This window comes from Sardina pilchardus, chromosome 5, assembly GCF_963854185.1.
Source record: "Sardina pilchardus chromosome 5, fSarPil1.1, whole genome shotgun sequence".
Lineage (NCBI taxonomy): Eukaryota > Metazoa > Chordata > Actinopteri > Clupeiformes > Clupeidae > Sardina > Sardina pilchardus.
In genome coordinates this window covers 26,611,772-26,630,486 of record NC_084998.1, presented here as the reverse complement: position 1 = coordinate 26,630,486, position 18,715 = coordinate 26,611,772, and the positions used below count along the sequence as shown (strand labels likewise).

Below are 18,715 nucleotides of genomic sequence, written 5' to 3'. Positions count from 1 at the left end.
AGCTGGTGGCGATAGTGCACACAGATGTGCCATTCTCAAGCCTCATCAGTCGACAACAGACGAAGACTATGGCTTCCTCTATATCACAACAGTTAGAAGATCTATTAAATCCATTACCAAAGTTCACAGATCCAGAGGACGATCAAGATGAAGGTAGGGTCTTGTACAATGCCTGGGCTACTCGGTAGTCATATCTTTAACTTCAGATTTCAGGGATATGTCCGCTGTACGTGACCCACCATGCTCTTCCACCGGCGGCGTGGCGTGCAAGCGGCGTGTTGGTGTCTGTGTGTGGTGATAGCATGGAAGTTGTAAACTAGACGGACACATGAAGAGAAACAATCAACGAGTCATTTTCTGATGTATTAATTCCCGCTGTGTACCATCTTTGTCTGTGTTTGTGTGTCAGCTGAGCCAGCCAGTCGGTAACTCCCTAATTTGAACATTAGTTTAGACAGTTACTGTTCGACAGCCGTCTAACATTAGATAGCTTGTTCGTAAACAAGATCTGTGTGAATTTATTGTTACTTAGCCTACGAGGTAGACGAATAAATTATACGTGTGTGTGTGTGTGTGTGAGTGAGTGAGTGAGTGAGTGAGTGACTGTGTGTGTGTGTGTGTGTGTGTGTGTGTGTGTGTGTGTGTGTGTGTGAGTAGGATGAAGTGTACATGAAATAACATTCAATCAGTTATTGCCACGTTACCAACTTGTAATGTATATTTTCTGAATGCTCATGTTCATTCCTCAAGTTGTCTTAAACTGTTGATCAACTCATAATGCCGTTTTGTAATTGGTAATGGCTAATTTTGGCCATCTGGTATAGAATTAACCCCTATCCGTCCCCAATAAAGCATACTGTGACATTCACTCAGAGATGTCAGACCTCTAAAACATACATTTCCCCCTCTATTTTACAGCCACTAAGGCCAGGGTAATAGAGAAGTTCGATGAGGGCGATGAGGAGGAGGACTACACTTCAGTCTCAGGGCTCAAGAAACGTAGTTCCCACATCTTGGAAGAAACTGACCAGCGCTATGCGGGGAAGGCGACATCTCGGAAGGAACTGCAGAAACTAGTAGCAGGATCAGGTGAGTTTGCTGACTCAATCACGTCCACATCTTCATCACTTGTAACTTGTATAATAAATGTACATTTGATGCAAAGTATGGGGAAAAAATGTGATTGGATATAATGTATGGAAGAACATTCTTGCGAATGTATCTACTCAGTTTGTGTGCTTAAAGTTACCAAATATTAAACTTTATTATTATTAAACAGCTCCTTTTTTAAATCCTGTGATATTACATGGTTTGAGATCTTGCTTGTTGGTGGTAAATTTGATATGAATTCTGAAGATCTTAGTGATGGTAACAGAATGAAACACAATTGTTTTTCAATGCAGATGAGGAGGATGATGACACTGGTGACGACGGAGATGATGATGAAGGTGGTGAAAGTGATGAATTGGACGATGATGACGATGAGGAGGGTGTTGACGATGAAGAAGAGGATGAGGAAGAAAGTGACGAGGATGCTCCGGTGAAAACTAAACTGAAAAGTGCCGATATCACCTTTCCAAAAGAGACAGACTTTCGCAAACTAACAGAAGGAATGGATGACCTTGGAGTAAGTGAAGAGGATGATGAAGGAGATAGCGGAGAGGAAGATGAAGACGGCTCAGAAGGATCGGAAGAGGAAGAGGAAGATGAGGAGGAGGAAGAGGATGATGAGATGGACGCTGATGCTGTGATGACATTTTCTAAAGAGAAGGTTGATGAAGAAGTGGAAAAGGGAATGTGTGTGAAAAATCAGCTTGGTATGTTATGTTCTCTTCACTCTATTTACCTAGAGGGACTATTTAGTCATCTATTTGAAATTGAGACCCCGGTGAATGTCTGCAACTCTCCGTCTTGGTTCTCATTCCGCAGCTCTTTGGGACCAGCTTCTGGAGAGCAGGATCAAGCTCCAGAAAGCTCTGGCCACGGCCAATCAGCTTCCCCAGCCCCAGACCTTCCCGGAGTTCAAGAACAAGGGAGACGCACAGTTTTCAGGAGCCTTGAAGAACAGTGAGTGATGGCATAAACTTTCTCTAAGTCAAAAAGAAGTTTTATTTTTTTTACTCCAGTATGCCGACAATATTTATCGTTGTTGTGCTCTATCTGTGTACAGACTTATTTGTTACTGTAGGAGGGCAGGACGCTTGTGGCTTGTAGATTCATTAGTTAATTATATTATTGCAACAAAAACTAGAATGTCCAATGACCACTCAAACAGAACTCTCCGACTTGATCCTCTGGCCCTTCTGTCCTGCTTATATGATGGACAGACATGCTGGACACATCTGCAGAGAGAGTTTGGTCTCCAACTTTTACTGTTATCCAAGTTGATGTGGTAGAGATCAGCCCATGCAAACAACAGTGAAGAGGCAACCTTGATATATGTGCTGTGTGTGTGCTGATAGGAAGTTCAGCACAGTACAGTAATGGCTGGAGAGTACCTTCCTTGTGAGATGTATTTAGATATGAAATGTAATGAGTTACAGAAGCAGTCAGTAGCAACTCATTTATTTAGCCTATTTCATATACAATCTTCACAGTATCCAGGTATCTTTAAAAAAAAAAATGAAATATGACATGAGATTTGAAAGAATCTATGCAGCATATCAAGTTCCCTGCTTAGCAATGTAAGTGTCACTGCCAAGCTTACCAGAGGCTTTTTTTTATGTATGTAAGCTGTAAGCCACTGGTCGATACATTCAGCACACATACACACAGACACACACGTGTGGCTATAATGTGTTTCCCCCTTCTGCACAGAATTAGCCAATATAGGCAGAGGTGGGGGGGTGGGGGGGGGGGGGGGGGGGGGGGGGGGTAGATTATTGCTAAACACTAAACTGTTGTGGTGAGATTTTGTTAAACCAAAGGTGATCCCGCCACCACCACCACCGCCACCTCCACTGCTTACCACCCTGGTGAAAATCACCGTCCGTTTGATAATCAACCGCCGCAGTTAATAGGATTCTTCTGGCCACGGGCAATTAATACTTTTGTGTGTGTGACCACCCCTCCTCCTCCCCCACCTCCTTCTCTCTCTTTTTTTTTTTTCTACGGGGCGCAGATCTGAAAGCTTCCTGGCTCGTCCTCATTTGCATATTTATTGCGCGGGTATAAAAGGGAGGCGAGTGATTGATGTGCAGCCTTCCTCCTGAATCCTTAGCAGCGCCGTATTATGAGCAGGAGGGAGGGCGCTTGGCTGTGCCAGTGTACTTTTGATTAAAGTTGAAGATGGCAGGACCAGCGTGCGCGCGCCCGTGTGTGTGTGTGTGTGTGTGCGCGTGTTTGTGTATGCATGTGTGTGCGTGTGTGCGTGCGTGTGTGCGTACGCCTGTGTGTGTGTGTGCATGTGTGTGTGTGTGTGTGTGTTGAGAGCATGCGACCCACACCCACCCGTTCTCCTGTCATGGAAGGAAGGCAGGCAGGGGCTGGATTGTAGCCGTCCCACATTAAATATGGTGCCCTAATAAATGCTGACAAGTGAGTCGGGAGGCGGCGGTGTACTCTCGCTCAAGGGTTATTGCAGATTTTTGAAGTGACAAACGTGCTTTAATTGATGGTGGATTGTGAATGGGAGGGAGTGTAGTTTGGTGATGAAGGGTTGAATAGCATTACTGGAACCATCAATAGGGCAATGATTAACTCCTGGATTAAGCCTATCTGATACAGCTCTAGCAAAAGCATGGCATTCATTATTTACCTGGCAGAGACAAGGATAACATTGGAGAACAGTTCGCAAAGGTTTGACAAACAGCTAGTATAGGCTAACGATTGTTGCATCTGTTGGTTTGTCTTTATATAGTAGTTCCCATTTTTTCAGTTTTTCCTCCAGATTTTTTCACGAGAGCTCCCCATTTGCATTCCGTGTTGTGACTTGTGTTGTGGTGTGATTTGTGTACTGGAGGTGGCGAGAGAACGTGTGAATGGTAGGTGGCGGAGGATGTGTTAAGTATAGTCGGAGCATGTGCCATTGTTAAATGCCTGTGTTGTGCGCTGTTATGCTGACATGACGCTTAAGGCCGCATGTGGGACTTCACTCCTGTTGTTGTTTTTGGCGTAAACTTGGAACAGCACAAAAACAACAGTGGAAGCTTAACAAGATGCAATCGTCTGCAATGTTTGTATACTGGCCTTTTATGCCTTTAATGATAGAGACTGTGGATAGTGACAGGAAGTGAACGGGAGAGAGAGTTGGGGTGGGATCCGGAAAGGACTATGGGGCAGGAATCGAACCCGGGTCGCCGGCGTACAGTGCAGGTGCCCCAGCCAGTTGCGCCACAGCCGGGGGCCGTCTGCAATGCTTTAAAATTCCAATTCCAATTCCTATTCCTAAAGTCCGCTCTTTGTCCACCCAGGTCACAAAGCGCTGAAGGCCTTGCAGAGGTCCCTAGTGGACCTTCAGGATCTTCTCCTGCTGCAGAGCCCGGAGACCAGGGTCATCGCCCAGGGCAAGGCATGGAGCGCAAACAGCAAGAGGTACTGGAAGCCAGAGTAGAGCACTATCTTACTGGTCTTACTGTACTGATCTTAGATGGCTCTTGCACATGGGAATTTACCGGAGGCTCAAAGTCAGTGGCCCGATCTTAATACATTTGAATTTGTTGTACACAGTAAAGCCATGGAGGATAGTGATCTGGATGAGGAGGATGAAGAGGACGAAGACGATGACGACGATGATGAAGATGAAGATGAAGAGAAGTCGAAGGGCTCGCAAAACGGAGGGGCTCTCAAGCGGAAACTTGAAATGTCAGAGTATCCCGATTTCATGACCAAACGCTTTGCCAATTTTGAGCCCTATCGCAACAGCACCCTGCAGAAGTGGTACGACAAGACACGACTCACCATGGGCAAGACCACCAAGGTAAGACCCAGCTGTTTTTCTGTCTGAAGCGGATGCGATGTATTAGATAGATAGATCGATAGATACTTTATTGATCCCCAAGGGGAAATTCAATATTCAATATTATTGTATTGTCAAATCGTGTATTGTTGATTTTCTTGCAGTATGTTGGTCTGATTGGTGTAAGGTGCTTCACTCACTCATGTGTTTGTTGTCCAGGTCTGTACAGTGCTGCCTGAATAACAGATGTCCTTCGTGCTTTTCTGTCTCTTGTTACAGGGTTTTGGGTCATTTGACCGGAACATTCTGACACAGGTTGAGCACGTGCTGATGGATAAGGAGAGGTTAGTCCGCCGCACGCAGACGCGCCGCTCCCAGTTCCGAGTCCTGGGCAAGCCCGAGATCGTCGCCCCTGTGCCTGAGCCAGCAACTACAGAAAAAGAGGTGAAGAAAGTGAGAGAGATGACGAGTGATCGATTGAGAGAAGAAAGGAGACATTATAAGAGGCCTTTTGTCTAGTGTCTATCTTGAAACAGAGCTTATGTTAGAGACACCAGGTAGAGCTTTAGAGAGACTGCTTATATCTTAATAGAATCTGCTAACCAATGACAGCAGTCTGACCTGTGTCCACCTGGCATCCAGCTAATGTGTGAAAGCTGTCCCAGCGACTGGAAGGAGGACCTGCACAGGTTAACCAACAGCGCTAGGTTTCAGCACCAGACGTCTCCAGCTCGTGTTCTTTCGAATGTTCCTGTCCGTGTCTGTGTAGAACATAAGTCCCTATGTCACCAGAGTAGGGATAATCTCTCTCTCTCTCTCTCTCTCTTGTCTTGTCTCCTGCGCTTCCTCCAGGCGGTAGAGCAGGCCATGCTGAAGGCCAACGCACACCTCAAAGACCTGGACGAGGAGATCTTCGACGACAGTGACTTTTATCACCAGGTAAGTGGAGCTCAGTTGACCTTTCCAGCGTATTAGGGTAAACCCTGTTTGTGCCGAGCTGCAAATCCTTGACGGAAACGTATATATTTCGCTGGCCTGTAGAAAGGTTTTCCAGAGGAAGGCTCACTGATGGCTTAGTTCAAATGAAGTTGGTGTAGAGCTCGGGAATGCTTCATTTGATGGTCTTCTATGGTGTAAGCAAAGAAGATCCTTCATTACTATCCGCTTTAACCCTCTCTGGTGTAAGTGCTAGAGCACAATCTAATGGAATTTCCTGGAATATAGTTCTAGAATATTAGAATAGTTCTAAAATCTCATACATGCTTTCTGACTGTGGGGTCAGGGACAGATGGGTAGGTAGGCAAGCAGGCTACTATTGAGGCAGGCAGGCAGGCTACTATTGGGGTAGAGAGATAGATAGGCAGGCAGGCTACTATTGGGGTAGAGAGATAGATAGGCAGGCAGGCTACTATTTGGGGTAGATAGATAGGCTACTATTAGGGTAGATAGATAGATAGATAGGCAGGCAGGGTACTATTAGGGTAGATAGATAGGCACTAGGCAGGTAGGCAGGCAGGCAGGCAGGCTACTACTGGGGCTGCATGTGGCAGAGCAGCACAGCTGATCCCAGGTCAGCCGATTGGCGTGGGGATGCCAGGCTGACACTGATGAAGTGGCGCTGATAAACTGATGGATCGGCTGCCGCCGTGGAGATTTGGGGAATGGGCCAGATAAATGGGGCCCCTCCGCTCTGTTGATAATAAAGGTGTCACTCTTTACTAGCCGCGTGTGTCAGCTGGAGGCCACTCGCCGCAGCATGGCGGACCGGAGCAGCGAGGGGGGCGGGGGGGGGGGGGTGTAGGGGTGTGCGGAACGGAGCAGAGCTCATTTCCAGCGCGGTCGCGCCGCTAACCGCTTGCTCCCGTGACACCTCTCAGTCGCGTGTGCGGGACGTCGGCCATAAAGCGCTGCCCTTGTGTATCACGCTCGGTGAAGTGGCAAAAGGCCGTGTTAATGCAGTCATAGTATTTTTGTTATGCTATATGCCATATTAAAAACAGAAGCTGCCCACTTAAAAGGAGACCTCTCGCTCTTCCTGTTAGCTTGGCCTGTATTTAAAATGTCTAGAACATTCTCTAACCCCCCCCCCCCCCCCTCCTTTCCCTTTCAGCTGCTTCGAGAGCTCATCGAGCGCAAGACCAGCGCAGCTGATCCCAATGACCAGGTGGCAATGGGCAGGTAAGCGTTTGGCCCCTCTGGTCACTCCGCAGACCACTCTTACTGTAGAGTTGAGTGGACCCAGTGCAGGTTGTTTTCACGTATCCCAGCTGGCTATACTTCCTAACTGTGCTGAAGTGCTAGGCTGCAACCCTGAGTATTCTGAGGCTGTGAGATTGTGTTCCTGTCTGAGTATTATCCTCTGTGTTCCGCTGAGTATTGTCCTCATTGCTGCTCAGTGAGACTGAGAGCCAGACGTACACATATTTGCAAATGTTATGTTATGTTATCAGCGCTGCAGAAACCCTGCAGAAAGCGTACATTCACTGTGATTCTTCAGTTTACGTGGTATTTATCAAACCTGCAGTTCATCGGCTAATCAGCGCCTTTCCTTGCCAGCTACCAGAATTTGCGAACGTTCACAAGTGAACGGCATACTTCAATCAAAGTGCAGTTGAATGACGTTAACTGTGTGTTGACGACATTAAAATGACACGGAAAAGCGTCATTTGACATTCTCAGCTCCCGCTTGCGTTTCTACCTCAGTGCCGCCTGTTTGTACATACTTTGCCATCTTTTTATGCGGACATTGCGAAACATATGTGCCTGAAGTGAGCGCAAAAGCGTCAGTACATCTGGCCCTGAGAGTATACTATACTCCTGATTCCTTGTGTGTGTGTCTGTGCTCTCCTCAGGCAGTGGCTGGCCATTCAGAAGCTGCGCAGTAAGATCAAGAAGAAGGTGGACACCAAGGCCAGCAAGGGCCGCAAAGTCAGGTAAGTGTACGAATTATGACGAGAGGGATGTGGGAGTTATGTAACGTCATAGTAACGTCACAGTAACAAGTTCAGTGGCTGCATCAAAAAGGAAAGATGTATGTAAACCATGAAGCTTATAGTAAGAAAACAGAATGTTTGTTTTATGTCAAATGTTTTGAAATATCACAGAAGGGAATCTTATTTATGTATTTATTTTCAATTATTTATACCAAGAATCCCATGGAAAAAAAAAATGTAAATACTATACTAAAATCTTTACTATACTAGTATCATTCCACTGACAGTAATAAAAACTGACCACTCTGAATCTGACTAACGGTGGTCGCTTGGCTTTGTAGAGGAAGTGTGAGTGTGTTTTTTTGAGCATAAATTGTTGTCTGTAAAAACACGCGCCTTTTAATTGCATTCCTTTTCGGCGTCACAGAGCCTCGGAGCTCCAGCGCCCGGTCTTCCACATGCATTATGTAAATGATGTGCGCGTTCAGGCAGTTTATCTTATCGGCTCCCCCTCGTCATCCTCGCCGTTTTTCAATTTACTCCTGACAAATAATCTGAGTCTGTTAATAGGAATTTCTGTCTGTGTGTGTGTGCTGTGGTCAATTTTCTCATTTCCACTTTGTTTCTCCCCCCGCAACGCTTTGATTGATTCGCATAAATGAAACCTTTCCTGACGAGAGTGAACGTCTAATGATGCTTTTGTTTTTTTTTTTCTTCTGTCTGTTAAGGGGTGGGTGTTTGGGTCAGCTATTTATGTAGTTGTTTTGAGACACACACACACACACACACACACACACACACACACACACACACACACACACACACAGACAGAGAAGTCACATACAAACACAAGGAGAGAGGGATAGAGTGGGGGGGACTCTAATTCCTTTGACTCTAATTTGATCTGATCTGACGGCAGCTTCTCTGTTCTGTGCCTGATGCCATGTGTGTGTGTGTGTGTGTGTGTGTTTGGGACAGGTTCCACATCCACAGCAAGCTGGTGAATTTTATGGCTCCAGTGGACCACAGCTCTATGCATGATGAGGCACGGTGAGTACTGTAATAGGCTCAGTGTGCCCCCCCTGCCAAACGCCTTTAACAGACATAATTATCACTCCCTCTCCAACACCCAACTCTGGCTCTCGCTCACTCTATCTCTCTCTCTCTCTGGCTCTCTCTTGATCTCTCTCCCTCCCCCCTTCTCTCTGTCTCTCTCTCTCTCTCTCTCTCTCTCTCTCTCTCTCTTCCGGTCTTTCTTGGTTTCTCTCCCTCACACACATGCGCCCCCTATACACACACACACGCACGCACACAGACATTCACACTTGCGCTCAGACGCCAACGCACACAGACACACACACAGACACACACACACACACACACATGCACACGCACACACACCCAAACTTTAATTAGCAGTGCTACTTTTTCCCGTTCGCGGAATCTGCTCGTCACCCCCTAATCCCTCTTGAACAACTGCCTTTCACGCTCCTCTTTCGGAGATATGTGCTGAATATTCCCCTCTCCCTCTCCCTCTCTCTCTCTCTCTCTCTCTCTCTCTCTCTCTCTCTCTCTCTCTCTCTCTCTCTCTCTCTCTCTCTCTCTCTCTCTCTCTCTCTCTCTCTCTCTCTCTCTCTCTCTCTCTCTCACACTCTCACACACTCTCACACACATACACACACACACACAGAGAAACACACAGACACAGTCTCTCTCTCACTCTCTCACACACACACACACACAGTCTCTCTCTCTCTCTCTCTCTCTTTCTCACACACACATACACATACGGACATGCAGACACATACACTGTCACACCGACGCACACACACGCACACACACACTCTCAGAGATTTTTCTCCTTTCGACTGCCTTTTGGTGTTTTCCTTTGGGTGCTGGGTACTGGCGGTTTGTTGTCTGCCCTGTCACTTCACTCCTCTCTCTCCCATCTTTTTTCCTTCCCTCCCTCTCTCCACCCCTCCTTCTCCCTCCTTCACTCTCCCTCTCCTCCTCTCTCCTTCACTCACTCACTCCCTCCCTCTCCCTTTCCTCCTCCCATCCCTCTCTTTCTCCCTCTCCTCCTCCTCCTTCCTTCACTCACTCCCCCTCTCCCTCTCTCCCTCCCTCTCTCTCTCTCTCTCCCTCCCTCCCTCTCTCTCTGAGGGGAAGAGTAAGGTTTCTTGTAGGAGGCGTTGAAGGGCCATCACGTGCCTCACACCCTGCGCTTAAATATATCTCTGTCCTTTGTCACGCCAAGACAAGAGCGAGGAATGTTCCCCATTAATCCTGCTCCTTGTCCTTACTTTCCCTTTCTCCTCTCTCTCTCTCTCTCTCTCTCTCTCTCTCTCTCTCTCTCTCTCTCTCTCTCTCTCTCTCTCTCTCTCTCCCTCTCTTCTGTCCATCCCTCCCTCTCATCAGAGGAGAGGGGACAGCATCATAAGGGAGCTCAAATGGGACACTAGGAGGAATAGGGCATGTTGGAGGGTGTGTGTAGGGGTGCAGGAGCAGACTGGGATGTTGAAGTTTGTGTGTGTGTGTGTGTGTGTGTGTGTGTGTGTCTGTCTGTCTGTCTGTGTCTGTGTCTGTGAGGGAGAGAGACTAAGACAGACTGAGGGAGAGGGAGAGAGAGAGAGAGCCAGAGAGAGGCGAGTGTGAGTGTGAGTGTGTGTGTGTGAGTGTGTGTGGGGTTTGTGAAGAGGCCGTGCTGACTGATGGCGGCGCCCTGGTACTCAGGGCCACATTGCTCAAGCACACGCAGCCAGGGAGGACGAGACACTCTCTCTCTCTCGCTCTCTCACTCTCCGTTCTCTCCTCCATTCACACTCTTTTCTCGCACTCTTCCTTCCCCCATCTCACATGCACTCTCTCTCCCTCTCCCCCCTCTCTCCCTTGCTCTTTTCTTTTCTCTCACACACATGCCGTAAACTATCACACGTTCATACAAACAGTGCTAATGCAATTCCAAAAAAACAACATCAAAAATAGCTGCCATGTTGGCATGCCATGTTCTTCTGGTCCTCGTGTGATGTTTACTGGCGCTCTGGCATGTGTTCTGCTCTGAGCAGCCCTGAATGTGCAGCTACGGCGACAGCAACAGCCACCGCCACCTGGTAGCTGGCATTCAGCATCCTTTAGAAATCATTTCCTCACCTCCACACACACACACACACACACACACACACACACACACACACACACACGAACACATACACACGGGCAACACAGGTATGTCTTAGAAATGGCTCAAGGCCGCTGAGCGGCGTGAGAACAGGAGGGTGGTGTGCTGTGCCGTGGGAGAGACGAGGTGCCAGTGGAGGTGGGGGTCGGGTGCCCGTGGAGGTGGGGGTGGGGTGCCCGTGGAGGTGGGGGTCGGGTGCCCGTGGAGGTGGGGGTGGGGTGCCCGTGGAGGTGGGGGTGGGGTGCCCGTGGAGGTGGAGGTGGGGTGCCCGTGGAGGTGGAGGTGGGGTGCCCGTGGAGGTGGGCTCCACAGGGGCCTTTGTTGCCACAGCAGGCTGCTGGTGCTCAGGCTCCCTTTGCTCAGAGCTGCCTGTGTTGGGGTGTGTGTGGGGTGGGGGGTAATATGGAGGGCCTTCATGACCTACAGTATTGTGCAGAGAGAGAGATATATCTGTTTCCAAACAGATATTGTATCTGTTTGTATTGTTATATGTCTGCTTTGGCAACACTGCTTTAATGAGTCATGCCAATAAAGCTACCTTTGAATTGGGAGAGAGGGAGAGGGGGAGAGAGGGAGAGATAGAGGGGGAGAGGGGAAGAAACAGAAAGAGGAAAAGAGGGAGAAAGAAATGGAGAGGAAGAGAGTGAGGGTGAAAAAGAGAGGGAGAGAGAAAGGTAGACTGGAGGGGAAGGGAGAGGAGAAGAAACAGAAAGAAGAAAAGAGGGAGAAAGAGATGGAGAGGAACAGGCAGAGTGAAAAAGAGGGAGAGAGGGATAGAGAAGGAGAACAGAGAGAGGGAAATTATGTGAATGAGTGAGGGAGCAGTGAAAAGAGGGAGAGTGTAAAGGAGTGAGGCAGAGAAAGAAGGGGGGAGCAAGAGAGAAAGAGAGGGTGGTGTTGAGAAAAGAGAGAGTGAGAGGAGGAGAGTGAGAGGAGAGAGGAGTGTTAGGAGGGGGAAGGAGAGCGCTGAGGTGGAGTGGTGGTGGTGGTGGTGGTGTTGAGGGGGGTTGTTCATTAGCATCGGCCCCAGTGCTCTGCTGTGATAATGGTGATGTACGGCCAGAGCTGCGGCGCCCCACGACCTCTCCCCACTCACAGCCACTCGCCGTGACCTTTCCTCCAGGTGTGAGCGTGTGGGGAATGAATGAATGCTGGGGCCTCCCCCCCCCACCACCACCACCACCTCTCCCCCTCTCCTCCTCTCCTCTCATTTCTCTCCCTTTTCCCTCTTTCATGTTTTTCCTCAAGTCCCCTCTGTGTGCCCAATGCACCCCCAACACACACACACAGCTACAGCTACATTTTAATGCTCTCTCTCTCTCTCTCTCTCTCTCTCTCTCTCTTCCTCTCTCCAACCCTCTTACACCCCCCCCAATACTCCCCCTCCCCACCCCCCCTCACCATCACCATATCTCAACTCCGGCTTCACGGCCGTTGATACGCTCTGCTGCTCCCATGAATGTTAATGCCTATAGGGTGGTGTGTGTGTGTGTGTATGAGGGTGAGAGAAAGTGTGTGTGTGTGTGTGTGTGTGTGTGTGTGTGTGTGTGTGTGTGTGTGTGTGTGTGTGTGTGTGTGTGTGTGTGTGTGTGTGTGTGTGTGTGTGTGTGTGTGTGTGTGTGTGTGTGTGTGTGTAGGGGGAGGGGTATCCAGCGTGTACATTCCCACAAGCCTTCTCCTATAGCACAGGTTTTCCGTTGGGGTTGAGCGGATAATCATGCGTTTAGCGTCGCACACCAGCAATGATCCAGCATGCAGGGAGACTATAGCACAACACAGCCCTCTGCTACCAGCTACACACACACACACACCAACATCTGCCTTGCTTGTTTTATGACTCACTCACTCACTCTCTTACTCACTCGCTCACTCACACACACTCTCTCTCTCTATAACACACACACACACACACACACTCTCACACTTACACACACTCTCACACTCTCTCTATAACACACGCACATACACATACTCACTCACACACTCACTTACTCACACACTCTCTCACTCACACTCTCTCTCTATAACACACACACACACTCCGAGAGGAGCACATCTGTAGTCAGTCTTATCCGGTTGCTGTCATCCTCTCTCTCCCAGTCGTCCCTGTGCTCCGAATTCCCCCGCCTGTGTGTGTGTGCTCCTCTGTCAGAATGAGAATGCATGCATTATATGATAATCACTGCCGCTTGTAATCCTCAGAGCTGGTGGTGCATTTGAAACAGGGATTGGGGATTAAGTGCCCCCCCACCAACCCCTCAGTCCTCCAATGGGCAGACCCCTGGTCTCATGGGGGTGTAGAGTTGACATACACCCCCCCCCCCCCCCCTCAGGAAAAAAAAAAAAACCCAAGCAGGTCGAGCGCCAGTGTGTGTCAAGTAGCCGGTCTCTCGGCATTAAACAGCAAGCAGGGGCCACACTTAATCTGGATTAGGACGGGAGAGAGTGTTGAAAAATGTTGTCAAAAAATGTGGAGTGTTTTGTAGTGTGTGTCGTGTCTTTTGTCACACTCTTGTCCTCTCCCGGCAACCTCGACGATAGCTAAAAAATGCTAATCTACGACAACACGGTTCCCTTGTTAGCTGCTCCGAGGATCATTTTCAGGGGAACAAAATGCTAATTTGTACGGTGAAGTCCTGAAGTGATGCAAGAGGTGGATGATGAGTACGGATGAGGGTTGCCACTCACGCGAGTTCTTAACCAAGTCAACAACTTGTTCTGGGAGTGAGGAAAGAGTTTGGACAAACCTTAATCCTAAAACACGGCCCACACAAAATACAAGTGGGATGTTGGTCTGATGGCCTGTGACTGCTGTGACCCCCCGACAGCACACTGGAGGCAGCTCGGGGCGAAGCAAGAGCGACGCTCTGCTGTAGGTAGCTGAGGCGTTGGAGACTGAAAGTGAACGTTGGTCGGTTAGTTTGAGAACATTGTATGATTCGTCTCCTCAAATGAACGTTCAGAAAACTCGACGCGAAATGTGATTCATTTGTACAAAAGCTGATTATTTGGAAACTGGGATTTGATTCAGGGTCTATTGATTCAATAAAAAAGGGAACAATGGGAAGTCAGAATTGATGGTTTCAGATGCCCTCCATGAAATGCAATGTCTGGTGTTTTTAGCTGTTTTGGTGTGCCTGGTGACTCATTGAATTTTGCATCTCATTTTGGTTGCAGGACGGAGTTGTATCGGTCACTCTTTGGAGGCGACGCGCTCGGTGGTGCCGCCCAGGCGTGAGGGCCTCTAACCCTGCAGGAGCGTGGACGAGGGGAACACGGGGCTCTTCTCATTCGTCTTTATATCTATCCTCCCTTCCTTCCTTCCTCGATCCTCCGGCTTATTCGCACTGGTCTATAAAGAACACTGGATAGACTATCCCATTGTTGCCGCCCCAACATTCTTTATAAATCAGTGGGAACGAGCTGGAGAACATCAAGGACCGAGGACCGATGTTGAGAAGAGCCCAGTGAGACTGGACGCAGCCTTCATCATGGGCACTGGGCTCTTCTCAATCGTCTTTATATCCATCCTCCCTCCCTCGGTCGTCCAGCTCGTTCCCACTGATCTAGATAAAGAATGATGGGGCGGCAACAATGGGATAGTCTATCCATCAGTATCCCATAGATCAGTGGGAACGAGCCGGCAGGACTGAGGATCGAGGAGAGAGGTTGAGAAGGGGCCATGGAGCCTGGGTGCAGCCTTCATCATGAACTGTGGACTATTTAGTTTTTTGTAATTTTGTGCCAGATTTGTACATTTTCTGTATATTTAAAATACAGCGTCATGAAATGTGACTTAGTTGATTTTAAATACACTTTGTACTTTTTCACTTCTCCGAGGCGTATGCAGTGTGAGAGTTGAAATGATGTTCATCCATTGTATTTATCTTGTGTGATATTTCTCAAGGTCACACCGTGTGAACCTTCATTTCATGTACAAAGGATGCTAGATGAATGACTGGATATGTCTGAATAGTGTTTTGTACATCAGCTACTAAAGATTATAACAATGTGAGGGGGGGGAGCAAATAAACCATACAAAAACAAATATATGTATGATTTTATTAAAAGTTACAGAGGCAACCAAGAGATGGCCACAGTAAACACATACACGTACACATTTGACACATACGGCAGACGACCGACCACGGCATCTCTTCAGTAACATGATCATGACAAGACAGGCTTTAACAGCATTTTACTCTAGAAAAATCCAAGGTCCTAGCGGACGTGTGGGCTAACCGTCGAGCAGACGCTGGCACGGGTCGGGCACTGCCAACTTCAATGCGATGAGGCTGTCTGGCAGGCGTGGCTACCATCACGCGCCCACACCGCTCGGCGTCGGCCGCAGCCCTGCCGTCAACGCGAGGTCAACCCACTGAACTGCCGAGGATCATCAAACTCGTAGAACTCCAATCAGCACCAGGACTCTCTTCTGGACCTCATTAGTTAAGCGTTCGTCTCCTCTAAAGCAGTAGCATTTCATTATGGGTTACATGATTCTCTTCTTGCGTGTGTGTTTAGTAGTACAATGAGATGAGTGCAAAGAGCAGTTATGACAAAAGCCGGACAACCCGCCTTTCATGTTGCACATGTAATTACAGTGTACAGTATCTACGCTTAACCATTGCTGCCGTTTAATAAATTAGTTTTACAGTGCTTAATGTTTGTGGTTATAAAAAAAAAAAAAAAGCGAAAAAAAAAACATTTTTTTGTCTGGGTAAATGACTACACATGTAACATTTGTTTTGGTTGAAATTTGCAACAGAACTCCTTTTTAGTCCCCAAATGCTGGGAGGATAGAGATCAAGTGGGCCAACAGAACCAGTGAATACATGTTTCACTGCATATTGGCAGAATGCATTGCAAGATAAGGTGCATATGCTTCCATCACTGGTGGGATTTGGTGTGTGTGTGTGTGTGTGTGTGTGTGTGTGTGTGTGTGTGTGTGTGTGTGTGAGAGAGGAGAGGGAGAGGGGGTCAGTGTTAAACAGTGAGGCTTGAATAGGGGGCCCCTCTGGACTTGCCTCTTGTGCGAGTCCCTCTGTGTGCGTGCGTGCGTGTGTGTGTGTGTGTGTGCGTGCGTGTGTGTGCGTGTGTGTGTGTCGGATGGCGCTGATCACCATGCCTGTGCACGCTCTCAGTGTTTGATCATTAATGAAGTGCTCTTTCCCAAGGTGTGCTTAATCTCCATCCCCCCAGCTCTCCTGCAGCCACACGTTTCCCCCCCCTTTATATTCATCATCCAGCCACTGCACTCGCGTTCAGTGACTTCACACACACACACACACACACACATACACTCTCATGTGCGAAGAACAAATGAGAAGAAAAATAACAAAAAACCCAAACAACAACAACAACAAAAAACGTTCCCTTGATAGCATTTTCCGCTCCTCCCCCCTCCCCCCTCAGACGCATCTTTTGTTCCCGGAGGGCGGGAAGGTGAAATGGCGGCTGATTCTCCGCTAGTGACTCGGTGATGTAAGGTGACGCCTCTGTTAATTACAAGTTTTTTTTTTTTAAGCAGGAATTGTCAAACGCTATTCTGGACTACCAGGGTTTGTAAACCCACTCTTGACTAAATCTGCATTGTACCGTCTATCATAAAGGCGCTCTGGAGAGAGAGAGAGAGAGAGAGAGAGGGAGAGAGAGAGGGAGAGAGCACCAGACATCTTTAAGACTACAGCGTGTATTTGCGCGCACACACACAGCTCTGAATCTCAGAACCGTCGTCGTTTTCAACGGCGCTCTCGGTGTGCCTGAAACTATTCCGTGTCCGGCCACCCTGGTAGGATCATAGCCAACAGCGCGGCCAGGAGCCGCTCCAGTGTTCCGAGGAGCGTCGGCGCGTCGTCGGCTCCTCCGGCCCCGCTATCCCAGAATCCCCCACTCGGCGCGGGAGGGGCCAGTGGAGGCGGGGGGCGTCCCTATGACGACGCCGGGGCCTCCATGGTGGAGAGGATGCGCACCACCTCTGCGCGCTGCGTCGGGGAGATGTGTTGAGTCATGTACACGATGGAGTCCATGGCCACCTCCGGGTTCGCCTGCACCAGGCTGTGGAGAGAGGGAGAGGGGGGGGGAAATGAAAGTTACGATGGAATGGGATAGTTGGCGAGTGGCCCATCATGGTTTCTAGTCTTTGTATCTCGCCCCAATGTGCTATTACTAAGGAAAATAAAAACAAATCCATAAACAAATATAAATAATCCAAAATAAATAAATCAGCAACTAAATAAATACCTAACTAACCATTAACTAATGGTGAATAATAAACAATAAGTAAAATAAAATATTGCTATAGGATAAGATAATGATATACGTACAATTTACATGATAAATATTCATGCAAATGTAATGTGGATACAGTCACGATGGCACAACAACCTTCAGAACGCTAAAGACCATCTCTAGCGAGCCCAAGGTCATGATTTCCCTTGAGAGCCCAAACCTACACCGTGTTGTGTGTTGTGTTTGAGCGTATGCCTATTGTAAATGTGTGCCTTGGCTACGCTGCGGGGCCCAAGAGGGGGCCCTCCACGCTGAGTGTGTGGTGGAGTGGAGTGGGGGCCGGGGCCAGGCGAGGCCTCTCGTACCTGCGGATCTGTTTGAGGATGTGGTCCCTGCGGATGTACTTGATGTTCTCGTCGATGACGGAGCGCGCGCCTTCCTCCTCCGCCAGCTGCTTCTCCAGCCAGTCCACAACCTCCTCGTTACTGTCCCACAGATAAGCCTGCAGAGGGAGAGAGAGAGAGAGAGAGGGAGGGAGAGAAGGAGAGGGAGAGGGAGGGAGAGAAGGAGAGGGAGAGGGAGAGGGAGAGAGAGAGAGAGAGAGAGAGGGAGGGAGGGAGAGGGAGAGGGAGAGAAGAAGAGAGAGAGGGAGAGAAAGAGGGAGGGAGAGAGAGGTTCAACCGCCTTTTATTGACTCATTCCTTGACCCATGAAATCATGGCGTGCGTCATACAGACCAAACACAATACACACATTCATACAATCACACATTAAAACCCCAATGCATCATATCTTAAAAAGAGAGAGAGAGGTAGGGGGAGGGGGAGAGAGAGAGAGAAAGAGAGAGAGAGAGAGAGAGAGAGAGAGAGAGAGAGAGAGAGAGAGAGAGAGAGAGAGAGAGAGAGAGAGAGAGAGAGAGAGAGAGAGAGAGAGAGAGAGAGAGAGAGAGAGAGAGAGAGAGAGAGAGAGAAGGGGCGTTGAGAGGACAAGTGAGAAAAGGAGGAACGTGAGGACAACTCCGTGGCTGAGCAGATTTTTTTCATCTCTCCTGCCGTTGCTATTGCCTCGGGCTCCACGGGGTGATTTGGTGGCGCGATCAGAGACACCTCCCTTCTCTCCTTCAACTTCACCTAGACACCTGCCTTCAGCCCCTACACCGCCCCTGGCCAAGTACTCAGACATAAACAACAAAAACAAAAAGAAAAAGAAAACGCAAAAGAAACAAAAAAAACACTACTTGGCTCCTCGGACGGCGCGATCGGGCTGATCTTTAAACAAAAGTGAGAGGAGGCGGCTCAGTGGGCCGAGGCCGTTTACCGCTCTCCCGCCTTCCCGCCCTCGCGCACACACACACAAAAAAAGGAAAAAGTCTGCGCTTGAAGTCCGCGGGAACGTTTAATGCCCTTATTAATCATTTTTAATCCGTTTGCTTTTAATTAAGAAACAGCATGTTGCTCTCCTATCTGCACATGCCAG

General features: G+C 48.6%; 2 protein-coding genes across 4 annotated transcripts in view; one reads left to right on the top strand and one right to left on the bottom strand.

Annotated features, from left to right (window-relative positions):
- Window positions 1-32: 32 nt before the first annotated feature.
- On the top strand, window positions 33-15,056 carry aatf (apoptosis antagonizing transcription factor). The gene is made up of 12 exons (XM_062537118.1): window positions 33-153; window positions 919-1,089; window positions 1,404-1,817; window positions 1,930-2,067; window positions 4,413-4,533; window positions 4,669-4,918; window positions 5,177-5,341; window positions 5,750-5,836; window positions 7,008-7,075; window positions 7,750-7,830; window positions 8,809-8,880; window positions 14,186-15,056. The coding sequence occupies exons 1-12, from the start codon at window positions 69-71 to the stop codon at window positions 14,244-14,246; spliced, it is 1,713 nt and encodes a 570-aa protein (XP_062393102.1). The 5' UTR covers window positions 33-68; the 3' UTR covers window positions 14,247-15,056.
- Window positions 15,057-18,715, bottom strand: part of acaca (acetyl-CoA carboxylase alpha) — a 59,718-nt gene continuing 56,059 nt past the window's right edge. For all 3 annotated transcript variants that reach the window (XM_062537115.1, XM_062537117.1, XM_062537116.1), the window contains 2 exons: window positions 17,605-17,741; window positions 15,057-17,065 (listed from right to left, as the gene is read on the bottom strand). In XM_062537115.1, coding sequence (XP_062393099.1) covers window positions 16,939-17,065; window positions 17,605-17,741 — 264 coding nt within the window. In that variant the 3' untranslated portion in view covers window positions 15,057-16,938. The remainder of the gene's footprint in view (window positions 17,066-17,604; window positions 17,742-18,715) is intronic.

Coding starts and splice junctions, on each gene's coding strand:
- aatf (XM_062537118.1), top strand. CDS start 69: ATGGCTTCCTCTATATCACAACAGTTAGAAGATCTATTAAATCCATTA. Junction 5,342..5,749: donor CAGCAACTACAGAAAAAGAG/GTGAAGAAAGTG, acceptor CGCTTCCTCCAG/GCGGTAGAGCAGGCCATGCT. Junction 5,837..7,007: donor ACAGTGACTTTTATCACCAG/GTAAGTGGAGCT, acceptor TTTCCCTTTCAG/CTGCTTCGAGAGCTCATCGA.